Source organism: Phaethon lepturus, unplaced genomic scaffold (genome assembly GCF_000687285.1).
Source record: "Phaethon lepturus isolate BGI_N335 unplaced genomic scaffold, ASM68728v1 scaffold10818, whole genome shotgun sequence".
In the NCBI taxonomy this organism is placed as follows: Eukaryota; Metazoa; Chordata; class Aves; order Phaethontiformes; family Phaethontidae; genus Phaethon; species Phaethon lepturus.
The window spans coordinates 17,825-37,853 of record NW_010558285.1 but is presented as its reverse complement, the minus strand read 5'-3'; the positions used below and the strand labels follow the sequence as shown (position 1 = coordinate 37,853).

At 38.1% G+C, this 20,029-nt stretch overlaps 1 protein-coding gene across 1 annotated transcript; it reads left to right on the top strand.

Moving 5' to 3' along the window:
* The first annotated feature begins 1,151 nt into the window (after positions 1-1,151).
* ORC4 (origin recognition complex, subunit 4) lies at positions 1,152-20,026 on the top strand. Its single transcript, XM_010293012.1, has 13 exons — positions 1,152-1,219; positions 3,521-3,597; positions 5,308-5,398; positions 7,981-8,056; positions 8,465-8,550; positions 10,681-10,729; positions 11,294-11,445; positions 13,192-13,365; positions 13,697-13,783; positions 17,425-17,533; positions 17,993-18,088; positions 18,174-18,241; positions 19,717-20,026. The coding sequence occupies exons 1-13, from the start codon at positions 1,163-1,165 to the stop codon at positions 19,903-19,905; spliced, it is 1,311 nt and encodes a 436-aa protein (XP_010291314.1). The 5' UTR covers positions 1,152-1,162; the 3' UTR covers positions 19,906-20,026.
* The last annotated feature ends 3 nt before the right edge of the window (positions 20,027-20,029 follow it).

Genomic DNA, 20,029 nt, shown 5'->3' with positions numbered 1-20,029 from the left:
CGGCTGTGGGCGGCACCTGATGGCTGCCGTGCTTCGGTGTAACTTTCTGAGCCCCGTATTAAAAAAAAACGGGAGCGGGCATGCTCCTGGTCCGGTAGTCTTACTGCTCCGATTCAAACGATCTAACGGCTTCGGCTCAGCTTCTCCAGCGTCGGGTTGCCGTGCCTTGCACCCCTGTGCGTCTGCTCACACACTGACTGCTTCATTTCTGTATTTTTTAGCAGCCAATCTCGTCCTTTGCAGGCAGAGCTGCTGTGCCGGGGGACTGAACGATGCTGGCCTTACAATAGAAGGAGCAAAACTGGGAGAAGAGGGAAACGGCTGTGTTAAAATAAACTTAATTTTTTGCGAAGCAAGTCTTGGAAGCTTTCTGTTAGCACAAAGAAGGAGAGTTGCTTTTTTACGCATGCTACCTCTATAAGAGAGGTACTGCGGTTATTGTTACAAGCTGCACCATCATAAACATGGATAGCCAGTTGTTCCTTTAAAAACTTAATTGTCGTGACCTAACGTGTTGCCATGTGCCTGTAGCTTGTTCCAGCTGCAGAAACATAAATACGTTGTTTCAAACTATCTTAAAGCGCAGTTAAAATGAACAAATTGCACTTGGTGGTTGGTCAGCGGAGAAGGTGTACAAATGTCACTTGTTAGTAAAACTTACTTGAAGAGTATCGATTTGGTTATGTATAGTAGCAATGTATCTGAAGTGTAACTGCACAAGCTGTGCCACTCCTGGTTCTGTGCTGTCTTAGTGCAACTTGGCATGTCATTCACAGACTTGTGAATGTCATCGTTACCATAAGAACTTGCTGGATAAACTTGGAAGAAAACTTGAAGAAAAACTTTCGTATCAGTTGCATTTAGGTACTATTTGCATTGCGTTGAAGTATCCTAAAACAAATGCTGTCCAGAAGTTGTATGTAAACATGGATTCAATCTAATCAGAAATTAATTAAAAACGTTTCAGTTGTTTTGGTTTTGGGTTTTTTCACAAACCGATGTTTGTGAAAATTTAAGTTCTTACAAATGAACAAATGTCTCGTGTTTGCTGTACTAAATTTAGTTTACTAACATGTAAGTAGAGTTTCTAACAATTATTTGGAAAAAAATAATTTAGTATAACTTATATTTTCTCTCTTGTTTAAAGAGCAAAACTTCTACAATGAGTAAACGTAAGTCAAAGGAGAGCAGTGGAACAAATGGAGAATGCATTTCACAGGTTAGTAACAATTTATTAGCTGACTGTTTTTAAGTTATGAAACCTTTCCATTCTATAGTTTTTTACTAGACCAGTTAAAAAGGCATGTACAGATGCATGATGTGATTTCTAGGGCTGTGAATAGCTTTTGTACTTATGTTCTGTATTTCATCTTCTCAACTCATGTTTGCTTGCTTCAAGCGTTATAGTAATGACCTGCTTTTTGGAGTCTTAATATAAATGGTAAAGGATGGTTTTGTGCTTTTACAGCCGTTTGTGGCAACAGATTTGCATAAATCTATTTTTAGCTAAATGGATTCTTTATCTTCCAGTTGTAGGGTGAATCAGAATCTAGGGGACTTTTTTTTTTTAACAGCCTAGGTTAGGCAAGACAGCAGTTGCTGAATCAGTTTTCAGGTTTGGGTTTTTTTTTTAAGCTTTGTTCTTCTGTTTTCTCAAAGTGACTACTTAAAAACTGTGATGCATCTTGTGAATTACCTCTGGTTCAGTGATTTCTTGTATTTTAATCTCTTTCCTTCATTTACCTATAAAATCCCCTTATGGGAGGCAAACCTTTTCATTTTCAAACCTTGTGAATGGACAATGCTGACTGTTCAGATAGGTTGTTCATTAAAACAGAATAAATCTGGAAATTAAATCCAGAAGACGTTAGTTGAAGAAAAAGTAAATGAAAAATCAGGTAGACAAGTACAGCTTGTATTAAAAAGAAATCCATTTCATAAAGTGGACTTATTAGCAAAGTAGATGTCTGTTGTTCTTCTATCCATTATTTAGGCATGCTGAGGAGTACTTCACAACGATGCATCCACATGCATTTGTCCTTAAACCAAACACCTAGAGCTGATGGTGATAATTCCATCCTAAACTATAAATTATCTCACTGTTAGAAGATGACATATTTTCAAGATACTAAAAGCCTGTTAGTAATGAGCCCCAGGACGGGTTAGATAAAACAGGCATGAATGAGTAAGGTGAGAGAAACGCAAAACACTTGTGGTACAGTATTGCCTCAGTGTATGTTTACCAGTAATTTTTCATAATTTCTTAGGATTCAGCAGAAATGATGAAGGACTCAGTTAAGAGGTGCAATGGGAGAATGTAGAGAAAAACCATATGGGGGAAGATGAGCCAACTCAGACTGAGAGAATGGAAAAGCAATGACACGGGTGTGCATGATAATGGTATTTTAGTTTTTAGGTCAAAGGGACATTCACTTAGACTGAAAGGCAAGGTGCGCTCAAATGTGTTTTTGAGGGAAAACGACTTCATTAACAGTTTGCAGTTTAATCTCTGAAATTCTTTGACAATGAGCCCTTAAATTGGACACCAAGAGCTATAAAAAGATGGAGTGTGTAGGTATGTTAGAATAGCTTAAATGAGGGCTAGGGAGAGAAGCAATAGTATGGAGTCCTGTAAATTCTTAAAAATTGGGATTGTCCAATTTGCATGCTGCTATTCAAGTGGTAGGAAGAAATCTGCAATGATGCTGGAGGTTGTCTGTTCAGGAATTGAAGGTACAATTTTAAGTAACAGTTCTTAACATGGAAAACAGAGGTCAGTGCAGACATATATATCTAAAGCTATCGCAAAAAATATGTCCAAATAATGAAAATAACTACTCACTGTGTAGTTTGAAGGACTTAAGAACTTGATCTAGCAATCAGGCTGGATAGACTTCTTTCCATCCTTTGTAAGCAATATATTAGCTTCAGTTTCGTATTAGTTCCTGCCCCCCCATCCAAACCTTTAGGAACAAAGTATCTGAACTGACTCTTCAAAGAAACTGTAAATTTGATACTTTCTAACATTTGAATGTGGTAGGCTGTGACGTTGTTGCGCGTGGTGCAAAAAGTGTATTCATTAGGATGAGGATTTGGGGGAAAACTACATGGGTTAATTTTATTTAATTTTATTTAAGTCAGCTGGGAATGGTTTTCTTGCCTGTAGAACTATGAATTAGATGAACTACTGAGGTAATTTTGGTGATAAGTATACCAGCCATTTGGGGGTGAAGGAAAGAAATAGTAGGGGAAGGGACCAAAGACACACATTGCTATCATTTAACTGAATTTTCTCATTTCTGCTACAAAAGCCTGTTAAATATTCTGCCTGCTGCAACTTTATTCTTACTTTCAAAACCCATCTGTGATTGATGACATTAAAATTCACATGTTACAGAGTATTTGTAACACCACAGAAACGTGCCTATTTTAGTATTATTGCATTGTGGTAATTACATTATTGGTACATAATGGTGTTTGAAGCACCAAGCATTCTTTCTGTCTTGTGTTATATCCGTAGGTGCAAAAAATTTTACGTGAAAGATTTTGTCACCATTATGCTACTGGAAAACTGTTTGGGATTGAAAATCAGTACAGGTGAGTGAGCAGACTCAAATACTCAGTAATTTCTACTTTAACCACAGTAGAAAAATAATCAGGTGAAGTCAGAATTTCCTGCTACCTCTGTTTTTATAAATTATACAGGCTTAAATGACTTGCAGTGCAATGCTTCTAAAAATTGTTTGCCTCAGATTTTAAAAGTTTTTAAAAGCTTGCTGTTTTGTCAGGATCTGAGTTTTGGATTTCTTGTCCTTGTTTCAAACCTGTAATTCCTGAAATTTTTGAGCCTGAAAGATACTTTCAGTGCATATTATAAGGCTGTTTTTAGTGACCTGACCAAGCAAAAAGTTAAATTCTCTTGTTGTGACTCTTTATTTTACTTCAGATTTTCTCCTGTTTATTGGTAAGCAGTGTTAAAAGTAAATCTTAAACCTTGGGTGCCAACATCATGTTTCTTGAAGTAGAGACCCTTACAAGTAGCTTAAAAAAAATCTTCTTCTTGGGGTCATTCAGATGCAGAGGTTAAAGTTAGGAAGAAGGGGCCTATTGTGGCAATAATACTAATCGTTTTACAGATGCAGGCCAAATTCTGAAAATAACAAACATGTATCTAAAGAACTTGTTTTAAATACTCAGTTTTTCCAAGAGTAACTTTATGCAAGTTGAGTCACCTGATGTGAGCATTAGTTTCCTTTCTCTTACAGGAAGGAAAATAACACTTCTGTTATGAAGAAAAAGTGTAGTGCAACATACATGCAGAGCTCACATAGACACGTCTATGATTGTTGTGAGAAAATGTATTTCTGTGATGTTAGCATTCTACAAAACAAGCCTCCTCTCTTCATATTGGAATTCTGAAAAACAGTTTGCAGACTGTCCACTACTTCATATACCGTTGTTGATGAATTATACTGGAGAGAAAACACAATGACCTTCCCAGCTCTTCGTTTTTCTTTCCCAAGATGTATTAGGGTTCTTGGCTATAGTTAGCTCTCAAATAGTGAACAAAACCACAGGCATTTGCTAGAGCTGTTCCATGATGACTCTATCACTCCTTTAGAAGCGATTACATGATGTCAATATGATGTGGAAAAAAAAAAAGCAGATGTATGCATTTGTAAACATTTGGGAATTGGATGTGTTGGTAGTTTTTGTAAGCGCTTTAAATACGGTACTAGGTGATGAGTCTATCTGAAGATAACTTGGCGTTGTTCTTTGTTCCTTGGGTAGGAATAGAATATGAACTTAAGTCCAATATTGCTGTTACCATTCACAAGCTTTGAATGCCTAAATGTAGCATATAATTGGTTTCATGAAGATTGTAAAAATGAATATATTCTACTAGATTACTAATTTTTACTGGTGTCAAGGTTTCCCTTCAATATGCTTGCCAGACTTCCTTTTTTGTGAACCATAGTGGTAGCACAGAAAGCAATCTTTTTTCTTTAAAGAAAGAAATAATTATTGAAGTCTGTCCTTTCATGGTGGAGAATTGTAGAACTTTATGAATTAGTGATACTCCCGACTTCTGCATGTTTTAATATTTTAAAATATTTTAAGAGATCTGATCACTCAGCTTTTTGTACTTAATTGTATTGCATTTTGCATGCCCTGAGTGTTGGCTCTGAGAGCAAGTTGAAATGTATCAAGTTTTCTTTTATGTTTTAAAGACTCTTTGAATTTTCCATAGTTTCAGTGAACGTTGTCTGGTTTGAAGTTTTTAACCTATTGCTGTTGTCAATGCAGACATCTGCTGGAACTGCTGAAACGAACTACAGTTCATGGAGAAAGTAATTCTGCCCTCATTATTGGACCCCGAGGATCAGGAAAGACTGTGGTATAAACATGTATTAAAAGTTTATACAAGGTCAAATTAAGCATAAGGTAGATAACCTCACTGAAGTCCTGGGACCTTTTGGAGCTAATTTTTCATCTCTGCCTGTTTTTAAAGAGAGAGTTGCTAATTGTTTACATACAATTTCAAAACATTCTGGGACTTCTTGTGAGCTAATTCTGTTGCATAACAATATGGAGACATTGGCTTCCTAACAGTCTTCTGAAATTTTTCAAATGCTGAGTTCCTAGCAATATTGTAAAATAGAATAGCTTCATGTGCTGCTGACAAAAACATGTACCTGTCCATCCTCACGATGACTTGCAGAAGTATGCCCAGTTTTGGAATTCTTTGCTTGCCTTTACCAGGTGTAGGCTACAGGTACCCAAAACGTGTAAAATACAACATAATTTTATCAGAACAAGTTGTGTTTGTTGTTCAGTGATCTGACAACGTCATAGATTCTGTCTTCTTTCAGCATTTCTCCCATTACAATTCCGTGATGGTTCTTGCCGCAGCGTTCATCTTTGCAATTACAGCCACGATGTGCCTACTTTTTAAAAGTTACCCTGCTACTGCTATTTGACTTCTCATGTAAAAATGACTGAAAAGGTATCCAAAAAACTGTAAAAGGAGTAGATTAAGGGGTGGATTTCTACATAGCTCTTTATGTGTAGAGAATGGTAAGGTATCTTAATCCTGTTTTAAACGTGTCGGAGAATATTGTTACCTAAATTGCTAGGAGGTAGAATATTGTGTGGTAGTTCTAGTTTACAAGTGTAGGTTTTGTATTTTAAAGGAACTCTTTTTAGTTGAGGCATGTGAAGGAATGACATCTAACTTAAGTGTTATATACTTCAATATTATGCAAACACTTCAGTCTTTTATGTTTACATGGGTATATAATGTGATAAATAGGTTGGCTGTTACTGCAAAAATTATTGAAGATTGAAAAATTGTAAAAATTACTTTGGAAGTCTTCCCCAGTGCTAAAGCAAGTGGCCTTTAAGCTCTTAAGTACACTTAAATAGAAATAAATTAATAGATGGTAAACATATCCACAATACAGCTGACACTTAATTGTTCTGCCAGTTTTTTAGTAGCTTTCTTCTTTTGCATTACAAAAAGTCAGTATTGTTACCTTCTTCTGTTACCCGTGACACTTCAGAAGAAGTATAATTTCCAAAGTACTATGAGGTGAGGGGGAAGGAGTTGATAAACCAGTGGCAAGTAAGGATTCTTCCACCTACGTACTTCCTGCTAGTCTTCAACTGGAGTTTATTTTTCCTTTTTTAGATTTATGGATTTGTAAGTAAGCAACAAGCACTCTAAGTGCAGAAAGTAGTGTTTAGATTTTCTTGTATTTGCGATGTAGACTTTCAAGGTATGATTGAGATTGCTGGATTAAGGGGCTAGCCAGAAAGGATAGCATCTGCTTATTGGGCATAAAATTGAGAAACGGAGGGAATAAGCTTTTTTTGTTCCAAGTGTCCATATAGTAGATGTTGGCACTGGTAGCAGGAGTCTTAACCGTATCTGCTTCTAAATACAATATAAATAGAAAAGTATAGAAGAGGTCTATACTGCAAGCAAATTGGAGTAAACGTGAAAGTTTAAAAAAACCCCACAACAGAACAACCCCTCAAACACCACCTGCCCCCCATCACCAAAACTCAAACTATTTTTATTATTTAACTAAATTTAAATTTTCTTCCAAACCTTTTACATGAGGATAGTAAAGATGAAAATTTGTGATCCTTCCTGCCAGAATATAAGTAAGCAAATCGCACATGAGAAATGAATGATTTTCTTATTCTACATCAAGTGAAAGATGTTAGTTCTCAAAAAAGACTGCTGGAGACAATGAAATTGTATGCGTGTATATAAGTATATACGTATGTATACATACATGTGTATATGGGAGTTGCAAATTCGCAGCTGAGGAAGAAAAAGCAAAGAAGTAGCAAGTGAATGAAAAGTTTACATGTCATCTACTTAGATGTATTTTAATACAAGTTCCATATGACACTTATGACTTTTATCAAGAACAAGTTCTTGATGGACTGTAAATTTGGGACCCCTAAGTTTTATAAGCAGTAGTTGATGTAATTGTGTGCAACTTAATTTTGCTTCTTGTTTCCTAACTTCAAGAGGAAAAGAATAAGCATAGTGTCTTTAAAGATTTGAAGCAAAGATTTTTGTTCTACAGCATCTTAATGAAGCAATGGAGACAAATACTATACTAACCCAAGAGACAAATTCTCTCACATCTCAGGCTTATAAAGCTTTTTTTGATTAAGACAAAAGCCCTAGATATTACCCTAAAAATTGAGTTACTAAAATATTGGAGTTATTTTTATATTTCTTCCCCTACTAATTCAGCAGAATGAACAAATGTAATTGCTACAGTGACGATACTGAACACAAAGTTGTCATTTTAGTGTTTTAGTCTTGAAAATACTCAAAAACATTATTACCTCATGAAACTGCATATATTGTTTCCTATCTGATAATATCCATTTGTACACTTTTCTTACTGTTAATAGATTAATCTTATAAAGAAATTACTTTTTTTTTTTCCCTAGTTACTAAATCGTGTCTTAAAAGAGCTCAAGGAAATGAAACAAGCTAGAGAGAACCTCTTGGAAGTTCATCTGAATGGCAAGTAACAGAGCATTATTCAGATGGTTTTTTATATTCAGTTGCTATATCTTGTATGTACTGAACACAAATTTTGGTTTCAGCAATTGTAATCTACCCTCACTTACGGACACATTTGTCTGTGAGCTCCAAAATGCCTTTCTTTGTATCTCTCTGTATAAAGAGAACTTTTGTGCTTTTAATGACTTTTCAAAATGTTAGAAATTGGTTCAGTTGTGACTGAATTGTTCTAAGTAACTTCTTATTACATACGGGAAATTGCTGTCTACTATTAATTTATAAAAAGGCTTGGGTTTGTAAGGCTGGAAATGGAGAGAAGCCTCTGGGTAAGTTTCTAGTGGTTGTAGACATGGCCTCTTGGAGTGATGGAGAACTGCCAGTTCTTCATGAAAAAATGTTTTCTTTCAGGGCTTCTGCAGACTAATGATAAAGTGGCACTGAAGGAGATCACCAGACAGTTGCACCTGGAAAATGTGGTTGGGGATAAAGTTTTTGTAAGTACCAGCTTTATTATACCCTCCGCTTATGTCCCTCAAAAATCCTTGCCTAGAAAACTACCTTTATAGAATGCAGCTTGTTGGGACTGACAGGGCTTTGAGAGTTCATTAGCAAAATTGCAATGGGCTGGCTCAATTGTCTCAAAGCTTTCTCTTTTAAAATATTTAGTAATTGATGGCAGTAGTGAACTGTGGCAGCATTTACCTTTGAAGACCCTGGTTTACAAATGCTTCAGGCATGCCAACAATTACTTGTGGTCTACACAAGTGCTAAATTTTGCTGGTTGGGCAATATTAATGCATCCTGATACTTTTTCAACAAACATCAACTTTGACTTAGAGAAGGAGGAAGAATGGAAAGGCTCTCTTAACATTTACTTCAAGCCTCTAAATGAAAGAAATATTAAGCATTCCAAAGAGACTTTGTTCAGAGGGGTAGAGTCTTTTGGAAACATCAGCTGCAACATTTCAAGACAAAGAGTAAGCAACCAAAAAGCAGTATCTCTAGTATATTTGCAACCTTTTCTAGTTCATAGGGAGGTCTATCCAGGCTTCCTAGAGCTCTCACTTTGCATAGAATTTCTATTGAAATTTTTACTTCTATTAACCTTTTCCCAAAGATGAGAAACTCATTTACATTAGTACTAAAGTCAGTAATGAAGAAAATAACTGAAGTGCTTCAGGTTACGTTTCACTCATTTGAGTGGGAAATAACTTGGACTAGTGATCTGACCTACCCTGGCTGCTGCCTGTTATTCAGTGAGTGTTCTTGAGAGGCCACCTTCTGGTACGACAGAAGGTCCTTCTGAGCATCGTCTCCTTCTTTGCTCCCAGATAGGGCCTTTGAGATTGGCAGCGTTTACATAGTTGTGAGTTGTGTGTAATACTGATCCAAGTGGCTAAAGCAGTGGGGAGTGAGAGGGGAAAAAGGTGAAATCTCAGTAGCTGAAGTTTATTTTCATCAGTTGCATTTGGAAAGCTAAACAGGTAAGATGTTACTACTTAAGAGAAACCAGAGAACTAGGTTAGAGGCAACGTGGAATACAAGATGAAGCACAGACTGTAGTTACTAGGCTTTATTATCTTTTGGAAATGCTTGCTTCTTAGGCTTTTCTTTTGGTTTCTTATTTATCCCAAATGATTTCAGATGCAGAGAATGGAAAAACCTTTTTGGTGGTGAGCTAAAATTTTCCCAAATACAGCTGCAGTAGTAAAAGGAAATAGGAAATACTGAATTTCAGCATAGCCATTTGAGTGAGTTGTCTTTTCAACAGAGAACTAGAACAACTTTTCAAGATCAACAGTTCCACTACCAAAAATGCTGGAGGCAAAACTGGACTTAAATGTGCTTAATTCTCCTGTAATTTTCCCCATTCAGTTACTGTGGAGTACTACTTCAAAGTCTTAACCATCTAATCCCTTCAGTTGCACACAGGCACAGAAACATACTGATTTGCAGGAATGTCCTTACTTCTCTCCATAGCAACTTTCCCTTTCTCAGCTTCTGCAACTCACATTCAGAGAGTAAATTGGCTTTTCTGCCATCTTTGATAGGGCTTGTGGTCTTCAGTTATAATTGTTGCCCATCTCACAACTTGCGTGCTTCAGGGTGTGTAAATGTGCATAGAACTGAAGTGGGATGGTCAAAGCTATTAATTGTTTTCTGTCATGAATGCTTTCATCATGATAGATGCTTTCATCTATCTAATAAGGTTGCAAAGTAAAAAACTGCATAATGATCATTCTCAGTGGAACACGTTAGGTGGCAGTTTCTGCATGTGTATAGATGGAAAATGTGTATATCATAGCTATTTATAAGGAAAGATGAAGCTAGTTGTAAATTTAGCTTGCTGTAGACATTCTTATGATTGCTAATTTTCGCCTGTCTGAGGGAATTAGTTTGGGGTTTTCAGACTGGAAAAAAGTGGATCAATGTGGAGTTCACTATCAGTTTTCTTGTCCTGAAGAGGTTATGATTATACAGCATGAAGTAATGTTGTAAATTTTCAAAGCAAGTTTTTAGAAGGAAATGGCCTTCATTACGGCTATGCCAAAATTGTGTAACTACATCAAGTTCAGAGAATGACATTGAAAATCTCTTGTGAAACCTTTTTCTTCCCTGTGTAGGGCAGTTTTGCTGAAAACCTTGCGTTCCTTCTTGAAGCTTTAAGGAAAGGTAAACACTAGTAGCCCTTGTCTGAAAGAGAGTATGTATATGTTTGTCACTTGACTGAAAAGTTAGCATATATTTTTTTTTCATCTACTTCTACAAATGGTATGAAGAAACCTAGCCCAAGAAGGTGTCATGGCTACAAAATAATGTAAGAAATACATAATACTAACCAAATGTATGCCTAACATAACTGATGCTGTAAAGATTTGCATGTGATGGTCAGCTAAGAAGGACAGATTCTTTCATCCAGATTGAAGCTGTTAAAAATAACAGTGTGTTTTTTTAATTTGACATGGAAGTCTGTCTTCGCTTGCAACCAGAAATGATGCTTGGCAGAATACTACAAAACCTTATCAATTTTTTAGTGCATTTTTCTTTTTACTATTGTAGCAGTACATAGGTGAAAGAAGGGCTTAATGAAAAGCTAAAAGAAAATATGTAAATTGTTAAAACCAGAATTTAAAAATTGAATTTAAAAATTAAAAAATTTCATTTAAAAATGAAAGCTGTAGAGATGGAAGTCTGATGATGAAGTTAGCGTACTAACTTTTAAAATTGCTGTTTCAGGAGATCGAACTAGCAGTTGTCCAGTCTTGTTTATACTGGATGAATTTGACTTGTTTGTTCATCACAAGAACCAGACACTGCTCTATAACCTCTTTGATATATCCCAGTCAGCACAGACTCCCGTAACAGTTATTGGACTTACGTGTAGACAGGTAAGATATTGTGCTTTCTCATTCGAAGTTTTAAAGATACTTTTGTCTTAATTAGAATGTTTTCTTCTCTCCTGGAACCTTACTTAATTTACTAAGAGACTTTTCTCATTTATCCATATTTCTGACTCTTGCATTGGGAAGTGGGGAGGGATAAAAAAAAAATACAATTTGTGCTGAGAGCAAACTTAGATGACCAAAAAACTGCAAAGAGCAGCCATATTTATCCATGTGGCTGTTTTATAGTATACTGTTGTTTGCTCTTTGGAGAAGCTCCTGGGCATTTCAGTTTCTTGGTTGACAGTCGGTAAGAACAGACTTCTGTTAACCTACAGCATTCAAATCATTGTCCTCAGAACAATGGAATTTTTTAAGCAAACACTTCAGTAGGGCACTTTTGCTGCAATGTTGGCATGTTCAAAATGGGTTTAGGATTCATGTTAAACTTGCTGGTGATTGTTACAATGACATTGTAGGGAACTGTGGACAGATTACATGTATACTGAGACATAATTACTGGGTAACACTATGGAAGCTGACACGTTATAAAAATATGTTTTTCTCAATAAACCGGATTGGTGGTGAAGGTAGCTGGGTTATGACAAGAAGAATAGTAATTAAAATTAATCTTTCATCAAAGCCTGAATCTGAGGTTGATTTGGTTTGGGTGATACTTAGCTGGGCAAATTTCTGGAAGATAATATAATAGTTAATAGTTGATTTAGTAAACCCCAGTCATTTCTTTTGCTTCATTACTGGCCTGAGTCTGGTATCCTCATCACCCATTACATACAACCCCATGTTGCTCTGCTTTTGAATGAATTAAGGTAGAGTCTTCAGAGGCTGTACCTTGGTTATGGTGATAGCTGTTGCTTCTGAGGGTTTTTTTTAAATCACTGGTCCCTGTTGCATGTGACTTCTAAATTGAAAGGGGTCTTTATATTTTGCGCTGTTGGCTCTCTATTTACTCTTAGCGCTTTCTTTTTGGTGAGGAATTTCAGTATTAAAGCCTTTTTTTAGTGCAAGTAAAACCACCAAAACCAACATGTAATAAACCCTTAAAAACAAAAAGGCCCACCCAAAATTCCTAGAAACCAGGAGTGTAATCATTCTGTCCCAGTATAAAGTAGGGGAATGGCACTATGTTCCTCCACATGGATGAATCCCACAGCTCGTTTCTGACACCAGTCTATTGCTATGTGTTCTGAGAAGTGAGCTTTTCTCTATTATCTTCAACCAAGAACTTTGATGGCAGACTTGGTTAGTTCTGTGTGACAATCTTAGATAAATATTGGCTCTTAAATTGTTTTTGGGGTTTTTTTTGTTAAGCTGGATTCAGTCTGACAAAAGGCATGTGAACTGACAGCTGCCAGCCTACGTATCTACTAAACAGACAACTTGTCTAGAGCCATGATAGGCCGAAACATCTTGAATGCAGATTTAAGTAACTGAAATATTTACATAATCTATGGAGAAATTTTGCTGGGTATCCTAGCAACTAATTATCCTGTATGATGTAGTGCATCACATGATTTGGGTAAATGGCTAGTTGTTAGGCATTTCAAGGCACATCAATTACAATAATCAGCAAAGGTCTTGTTAGAACATTTTAAGCCTGAGAATTTAATATTTTTTTTTTAAATAAATTAAATGTTTAATTTGGTGTTTTCTCTTGTAGTTTTTACTGTAGCAAAGAATGTACTAAATGCATCTGCTTTTTTAATTATTATTTTTACTTTTTTTAACAAGGATATCCTGGAGCTCTTGGAGAAGAGAGTAAAATCAAGGTTCTCTCATCGACAGATGTATTTGATGAATTCCTTTGATTTTAAACAATACATTAGGATATTTAAGGAACAGCTTTCTCTTCCCGCTGAATTTCCTGATGAGTCTTTTGCACAAAAATGGAATAGTAATGTTCGGGTATTTAAAGCTCTTTATATTTGTTTTTAGTAAAACTTCTAAAGTAAGACTAGTTTATAAATGTAAAGCCTTTACCTAAGATTAGTATTTCCTTTCACTATTTGAGTTATGGAATAAATCAAATTGTCATAGAGAATCTTTGCTTATTGACATTTGGAGATAAAATTAGAAGTGTCACAAAAAAGAACAGAAAGTTACGGTTAGACATGGAGTATTATATTGTCAAGCATAAGCTGAGCTCTTTCTGAAAGTTAGCTAACCAGTATTTTTTCAGGTGAGTATGAAGTTATTTCCTGAGATTATTAAAATATCACCTAAAAATTTTTTTTAGCACCTCTCTGAGGATAAAACTGTGCAAGACATGCTGCAGAACCTTTTTCATTACACGAAAGATCTGCGCTCGCTTAACTTGCTGTTGGTATGTATTTGGATATGTATGTAGTATCTTCTTGATTTACAATAATCGCTAAACAACACTTGTGTTTTTCAAGCCAGATATCTGAGCTTTACACAACATCTTTTTATTCATCAGGCTTTTGACAGTAGTGGTTTCTTGTGTGCTTTATCAGTCCATGCTTTATTAATGCTTTATTAATGAATTCAAGTAGTTCCAGTTTCTGTAGAAGTTTCATTGTGAGGATGTCCTCTTTAATTCAAATGGGGGTGAGGTTTTGGTTTTTCAAAGAGCTTTTGCCAAGTCTTTCCATTTATAAAACAAAACTGTAGGTGAAATACTTTCAAAATATTTTTCCTTTCTGAGATTCTTTTTGGTTGCTGGTGAATCTTGAAAACTGCTTGTACTGAAACATGATTTTTCTACCTTAAGTCTGCTGTTGCAGCCAAATATTCTTCCTCTTTCAGTAAATCTGGCAGTATACTAAACCTGCTGCTCTTCATCAATGTCTGTCTTCAAAGATCAATAATTTTGGTGCCAGTTTTTTATTGTGGTCTCTTACTGTATCCTTGCATCATCTTACGCTTTCCACTTTGTCCCCCTCCTGACACTGTGTGTGTTCCTGGCCTGTTTTGTGAGCTGCTCTTGAGTAACTCTCTGTGTAGGTATGTGCATTTTCGACACAAAAGCACATGGTGCTGTGTTTGGAATAACTGTCACTTAGAGCTAAAATCTTTGTTTTGTTGTTGTCATACCTCTTTCCACTCCTTCTTCCGAAAATGTTGCTCTTGCTACCTACGTCCTGAGCACAGATTATTTGCCTTTATGGACTAGTTGCTCCAAGATACCTCTTCGGTAAGAACGTTCCCTTGCATCTACAGCCTTGTTATTCACACAGAGGAAATGCTTTTGTTTTCTTTTATCACTTCCAATTTCTTCTTATGCAGAGTATCAGATAAAGTCACTTTATGAACTGCATGATTAGGAATCACTTTGTTTTCCAGAGCTGGTTTCATATATGGAGCAATTCAGGTAGCCTAAATGCTGTCCTGAATTCATATGTTACTGTGATGCTAGTCCAGGAAATGTGATCTTAATCTTTTAAATCTTGAGGTTCTGGAAGCTTGAGGCTACTAATCCTTAGAAATACTGAGATGGAAGTTAATTCTGATCTTCTGGCATTAAGGGCCTGAGGAAGCTTTCAGAATTCTATTTGGTAGCCTCAGTCTTTCACAGTTATCTTAGGAGGGAGAAGGAAGGCCCTCCTCACTGTCTGGAGAAAAATTAGACTGTTGCCTCCCTATTAACTCTGAAAGAAGACTTCTGTATTCAGAAAGTAGGAGGTATTGCCGACAGTGACCTTCCTCCTATCACAGCAAATGAGCTGAAGCTTAATGTGTGGTCAAGTTCTCTTGGAGGGCGTCTCTATATTTCAGTCTGCCTCCCTGACTTCTGTTTTTGACATAGTTAATATGAACGCGATAACATTCATCACAGAAGATAAGTAACACTTAGTTAACTATCTTAAAATATCTATGCGCTTCTGTCAGCGTGAAAAGCCCACTGACTATACCTGCTTATCTTGTGCTGTGCAAATATTCAGATATTAACCTTCAGCTCTGTGGCTGGCTGGCCTTGGACTCTTCCGTGCTGACAGCTTTTCCCACCACTGGGTTTACAGCCTCTCTGAAAAGCAGATCATGGACTTCCTGCACTAGTTCTGAGACACAGAGCATGACCAGAGTCCACTTTTGGGGAGTCCTCTGTTTATGAGAGTTTGTTACAAGATTGCAGATTATTTCTACTTTAGGGGCACCCAGTTCTGTCTCTGTGGCTTGAATAAATGCTAGAAAAAACAGCTGGTGGCTATCTGAATAGCCTCCCTTTGAGCTCCAGCTGAGGCTGAAGTTCCTAATTGTTTTCTTCAGCATGTTCTTGAATTTTTCCTTTAGAAAGGGCCTTTTCACTCTGAAGTCATCTTGCTCATAAGAGTATATAATACAGATTCTAGCACTTCAGTAATTCTTTGGTATTGGCTGAAGCATGGATTAATTGCCCTGCAGGATTAATTTTTCTTTAACTTTGTAAATCTGTAGGAGTCTGCTGTCTGAGCTGGTGAGAGAAGCTTTGTGACAGGCAGTGTGGCGGTGGTGAGAATTGGAGCTACTCTTGCTACTTACCTGCTTTTTGGCAGCAAGGACTTGTTTTCAATGAACAGCTAACTTTTAATTATTTTAATTTAATGATTTTTTTAATTAATTTTTTAATTCAGTGCTCCCCATCACCTTGCTTTGTCAGATGAACACATGGGTTTTCAATGGAAATTTAGTATCTGTTTCATGTTGCAGTACCCTAAATGGTATTGTGCAAAACCTTGAACCTCGGAAACCTTGGAAGAATTGAACAAGTTAAGTTTTTTTACCAAAGTAAAATAAGTCATTTTTTGGGTAAGTAGAACTAGATAGCTCATAACTGAGCTGGTAAAATCTAGTTTTGCGTTTGGTCAACGCTGTTTCCCCATGGTTTTTCTCATGCTGGTGACTTCATGCAATCAGCTGCTTGTCTGCCCCTGAACCTGGTAAACCAGAGGGTGCTCCAGGCTCTGTTTGGTGTAGTCACCTGTTACAAGTTTCACTAGCCCTGAAGCAGGGGGGTTAGTGACTTACAAGAGATACTGCTGCATTTCCTCTGCTTCTTTCTGTTTTGCATGTCTGTTTAGTGACTTGGGGCTGTCATTTCTTCACCCTCCCCTTCTTCCCTGTCCAAATTCCCTTTAGCCCTTATAATATAAACCTCATTCCATACCTTTGGAAGTCTGAATGATAACACAGCTTTTTGAGGGTGTTACGCTGACATCTGTAAGGAGAGGAGGAGGACTGGAAAAGACTGGTGATGGATAGCATTGGGCATTCTCAGCAACAGACCTCAACTAAAAGGATGAAATGAACAGGTTTTCATCACGCAGACCTGCAAAAGTAGGAGGTAGTCGCGAAAAGCCATGTTTTTTTCTTTTGAATATTAAACTACAGAGTATCTACAAGGCAGATACTTAAAGCCCCAAAGAGCGAGTGAAGGCTGCTGCTGCGGTCTAAAGGCTTGTGGATAATCAATAGCTTTGGCAGAGTGGTGTCAGAAGAGGTGCGTTAACTATGGATTTATGAGCTTACATTTATTCAGAACTCACTTTTTCTGTGACAGGTAGCTGAAGATATAGAGATTCAAATGGCAACTAAGTGAGACTTGAGCAAATGCTCTGACAGGGTAACTCGTAGTCTGCAAGCGGAGAGGCGCCTTGAGACGCTTTCTTAGCCCTTTCGGTGATGTGAATGCACTGTAGCTCTGTTTAAAATAGTTGTAAGTCATTCTCACAGTGATCGCTGCACTCTGCTAATCCACTGAAATTAATATAAACAAGTTAATGAGTGTTTAAAGCCTCCTCACTAGAGGAGATAAAGTTTTAAGCCTGGAAAACCTTCCTGGGCAAAATGTAGCTACCAGCTATTTACAAGGTTTTCAGTATGAGCCTACTGTGTGTAGGGTTTATTCATTAATGGTTTCAGGAGGTGACTCCAGGGGAAATGTGTTCTTCTGCATTCCATCTCCAAGTAGAAAGTACGTCTGGTAATTAGTAATTAAATGAAAAATGTCTTCTGCTTTATTTTTAGATGCTTGCTGTAAGTAGCGTTACTGTGCATCACCCACTTATCACTGCGTCAGATCTTCATGAGGCAAGCAAGCAGTGTAGAATGGACTCAAAAGCAAATATTGTACATGGTAAAGCTCAGCTTTTTTCCCCCCAGATATTTCTTAGGAGTATGGAATGGGTCTGGTCCCTCCCTGAAATCCGTCTGATGTAAGGGAGACTGTACAGTGCCGTGTCCCCTGTTGGTATGAGCCGCGCAGGGAATACACCTGCCGTCGGAGCCTGCTCTCCACGGATTTGTGCTCATACACGTGCGTGGATGTAACGACGCCAAATAAATGAGTTTTACAGAACAGTTGAGAGAAGTCCTGCGGGGAGCACGGGCGGCGCTCTGCTGCGATGCAGGTACCAGACAGGCTGCAGCGCTAGCCAGGGAAAGCCAGGGAATTTCTTTTGCATTTTGAAGATACATAACACAAATAGGTGAGGCCTACAGCATCTAAAAATAGAGGTATAAAAATAGTATGTGAACTGCTTGCGTTTCTGATATGGTTAAGAAGAGTATTTAGAGCTCTTGTCTTTCCCTCTAGGTTTGTCTGTCCTGGAAATCTGCCTAATTATAGCAATGAAACACTTAAATGATGTTTATGAAGGAGAACCATTTAACTTCCAGATGGTTTACAATGGTGAGAGAAATGCATGAACTTTACAAACACTACATCACTTACTTTCCCCTAAGTAACTTTTTCTTTTTTCCTGTTACTGATACAGAATTTCAGAAGTTCATACAAAGGAAGGCGCATTGCATGTACAACTTCGAGAAGCCAGTTGTCATGAAGGTAAGCCTGAAATGTCATTTATTTTATTGTAAAGTATCTCGTGTTTTCCCTAGTGCACAGATTTGAGTAGTCCCCCCCGATGCTTGGGTTGGCACCAGGGCAGTGGGTTTGAGGAGTGCCTGGCCACTGGCACCCCTCGCCTCCCGCAGCCCCCACCTTTCCCGGGGTGGGGAGCTCCAGGCTGCACCGAGCTGGTGACAGTTACACTTGCAAGAGTTCAGTACCAGCGTGAGCTTTCAAGTGAGCTTAACTGATGGAGGACTTGGGGTTCAGCAAGAATGACTGTATCGGAAATGCATCATTAAGGCTGGAGAAGACCTCCAAGATCATCAAGTCCAACTATCAACTGAACACCCCCTTGCCCACTAAACCACATGTCCCAAAGTGCCACGTCCACACATTTTTTTGAACACCTCCAGTGATGGTGACTCTACCACCTCCCTGGGCAGCCTGTGCCAATGCTTGACCACTCTCTCCGTAAAGAAATGTTTCCTAATATCCAATCTAAACCTCCCCTGGCGCAACTTGAGGCCGTTTCCTCTTGTCCTATCGCTGGTTACTTGGGAGAAGAGAGCAACCACTACGTCACCACAACCCCCTTTCAGGTAGTTGTAGAGAGCGATGAGGGCTCCCCTCAGCCTCCTCTTCTCCAGACTGAACACCCCCAGTTCCCTCAGCTGCTCCTCATCAGACTTGTGCTCCAGACCCCTCCCCAGCTTCGTTGCCCTTCTCTGGAATCTTCAGAGATTCCTTCAGCTTGCTCGTCCACTTCTGTTCAGAAGCGATGTCTCCAAAATTTACTCTTTCCACAAAATGTGTGTTCCTTAATGCAGGTCCCAGTGGTTCTGACTGGTACATGCAATCAATTTGTAGCCTAATGCGGCTGCTTCTGCCTCAGCCAGCTACAGTCTGAGGCGCAAACTGAAAAGTAGTGTTTTGGTCACGAAGCTGACGCTCGCTGGCCTTCTGGGCTCTTGGGCTGTCACTTGGCCAATGCCATTGTGCCAGGCTCTGTTCAAGGGCATCATCCTGGGGCAGGCAGGGGTCACGCAGACACTAAGCTTTCAGTTCATGAACATCACCCAATGACCCACAGTAGTTAGGTGCTCAAAGCTGTCTTGTGGCCTCGCAACTTTTTAAGCCGAGCAGCCTTGGTTTCCGATTCAATGTTGTTTAGTTACGCTTAAACTGGAAATTGCCTAATGCTGTCTGTGCGCTTGTAACAGCCTATTCCAGTCTGGGTCCCTGAATTACACAGTCATTCCCAGTCAGTTACATGTACGCCAGATTTCAAATGCTATTTCTATAAGAAGAAAAGCGAAGGTAAAATAGAACTGGTGTTTAACGTCTGTCTGTTGAGGTCGCACATGAGAGGTTTCTGTCAAAACAGCCTTTCATAGGTCATTCAGAATGAGCAGTACAGCCCAGAAGGATGTTATCTTCCATTTCCTAATTTTTTTTCCTTTTGTTTTTAGGCATTTGAACACTTGCTACAACTGGAATTAGTCAAACCCATAGAAAGACCATCTGTGCGTGCTCAGAGAGAGTACCTCTTAATGAAACTGCTTTTGGACAATAATCAAATCATGGATGCTTTGCAGGCATATCCAAACTGCCCGACAGATGTTAAACAGTGGGCAGCGTCATCACTCAGCTGGTTGTGAACTTTATGGAACTTGCAATATCGCCTTCTACATCAACGCTTTTGAAGTTAACTGTGAACTCTAGAAGATGTAATGTTTGCCCACAGCAGGGTGTTCAAATGAATAAATTTTTGGAAGAAGGTTG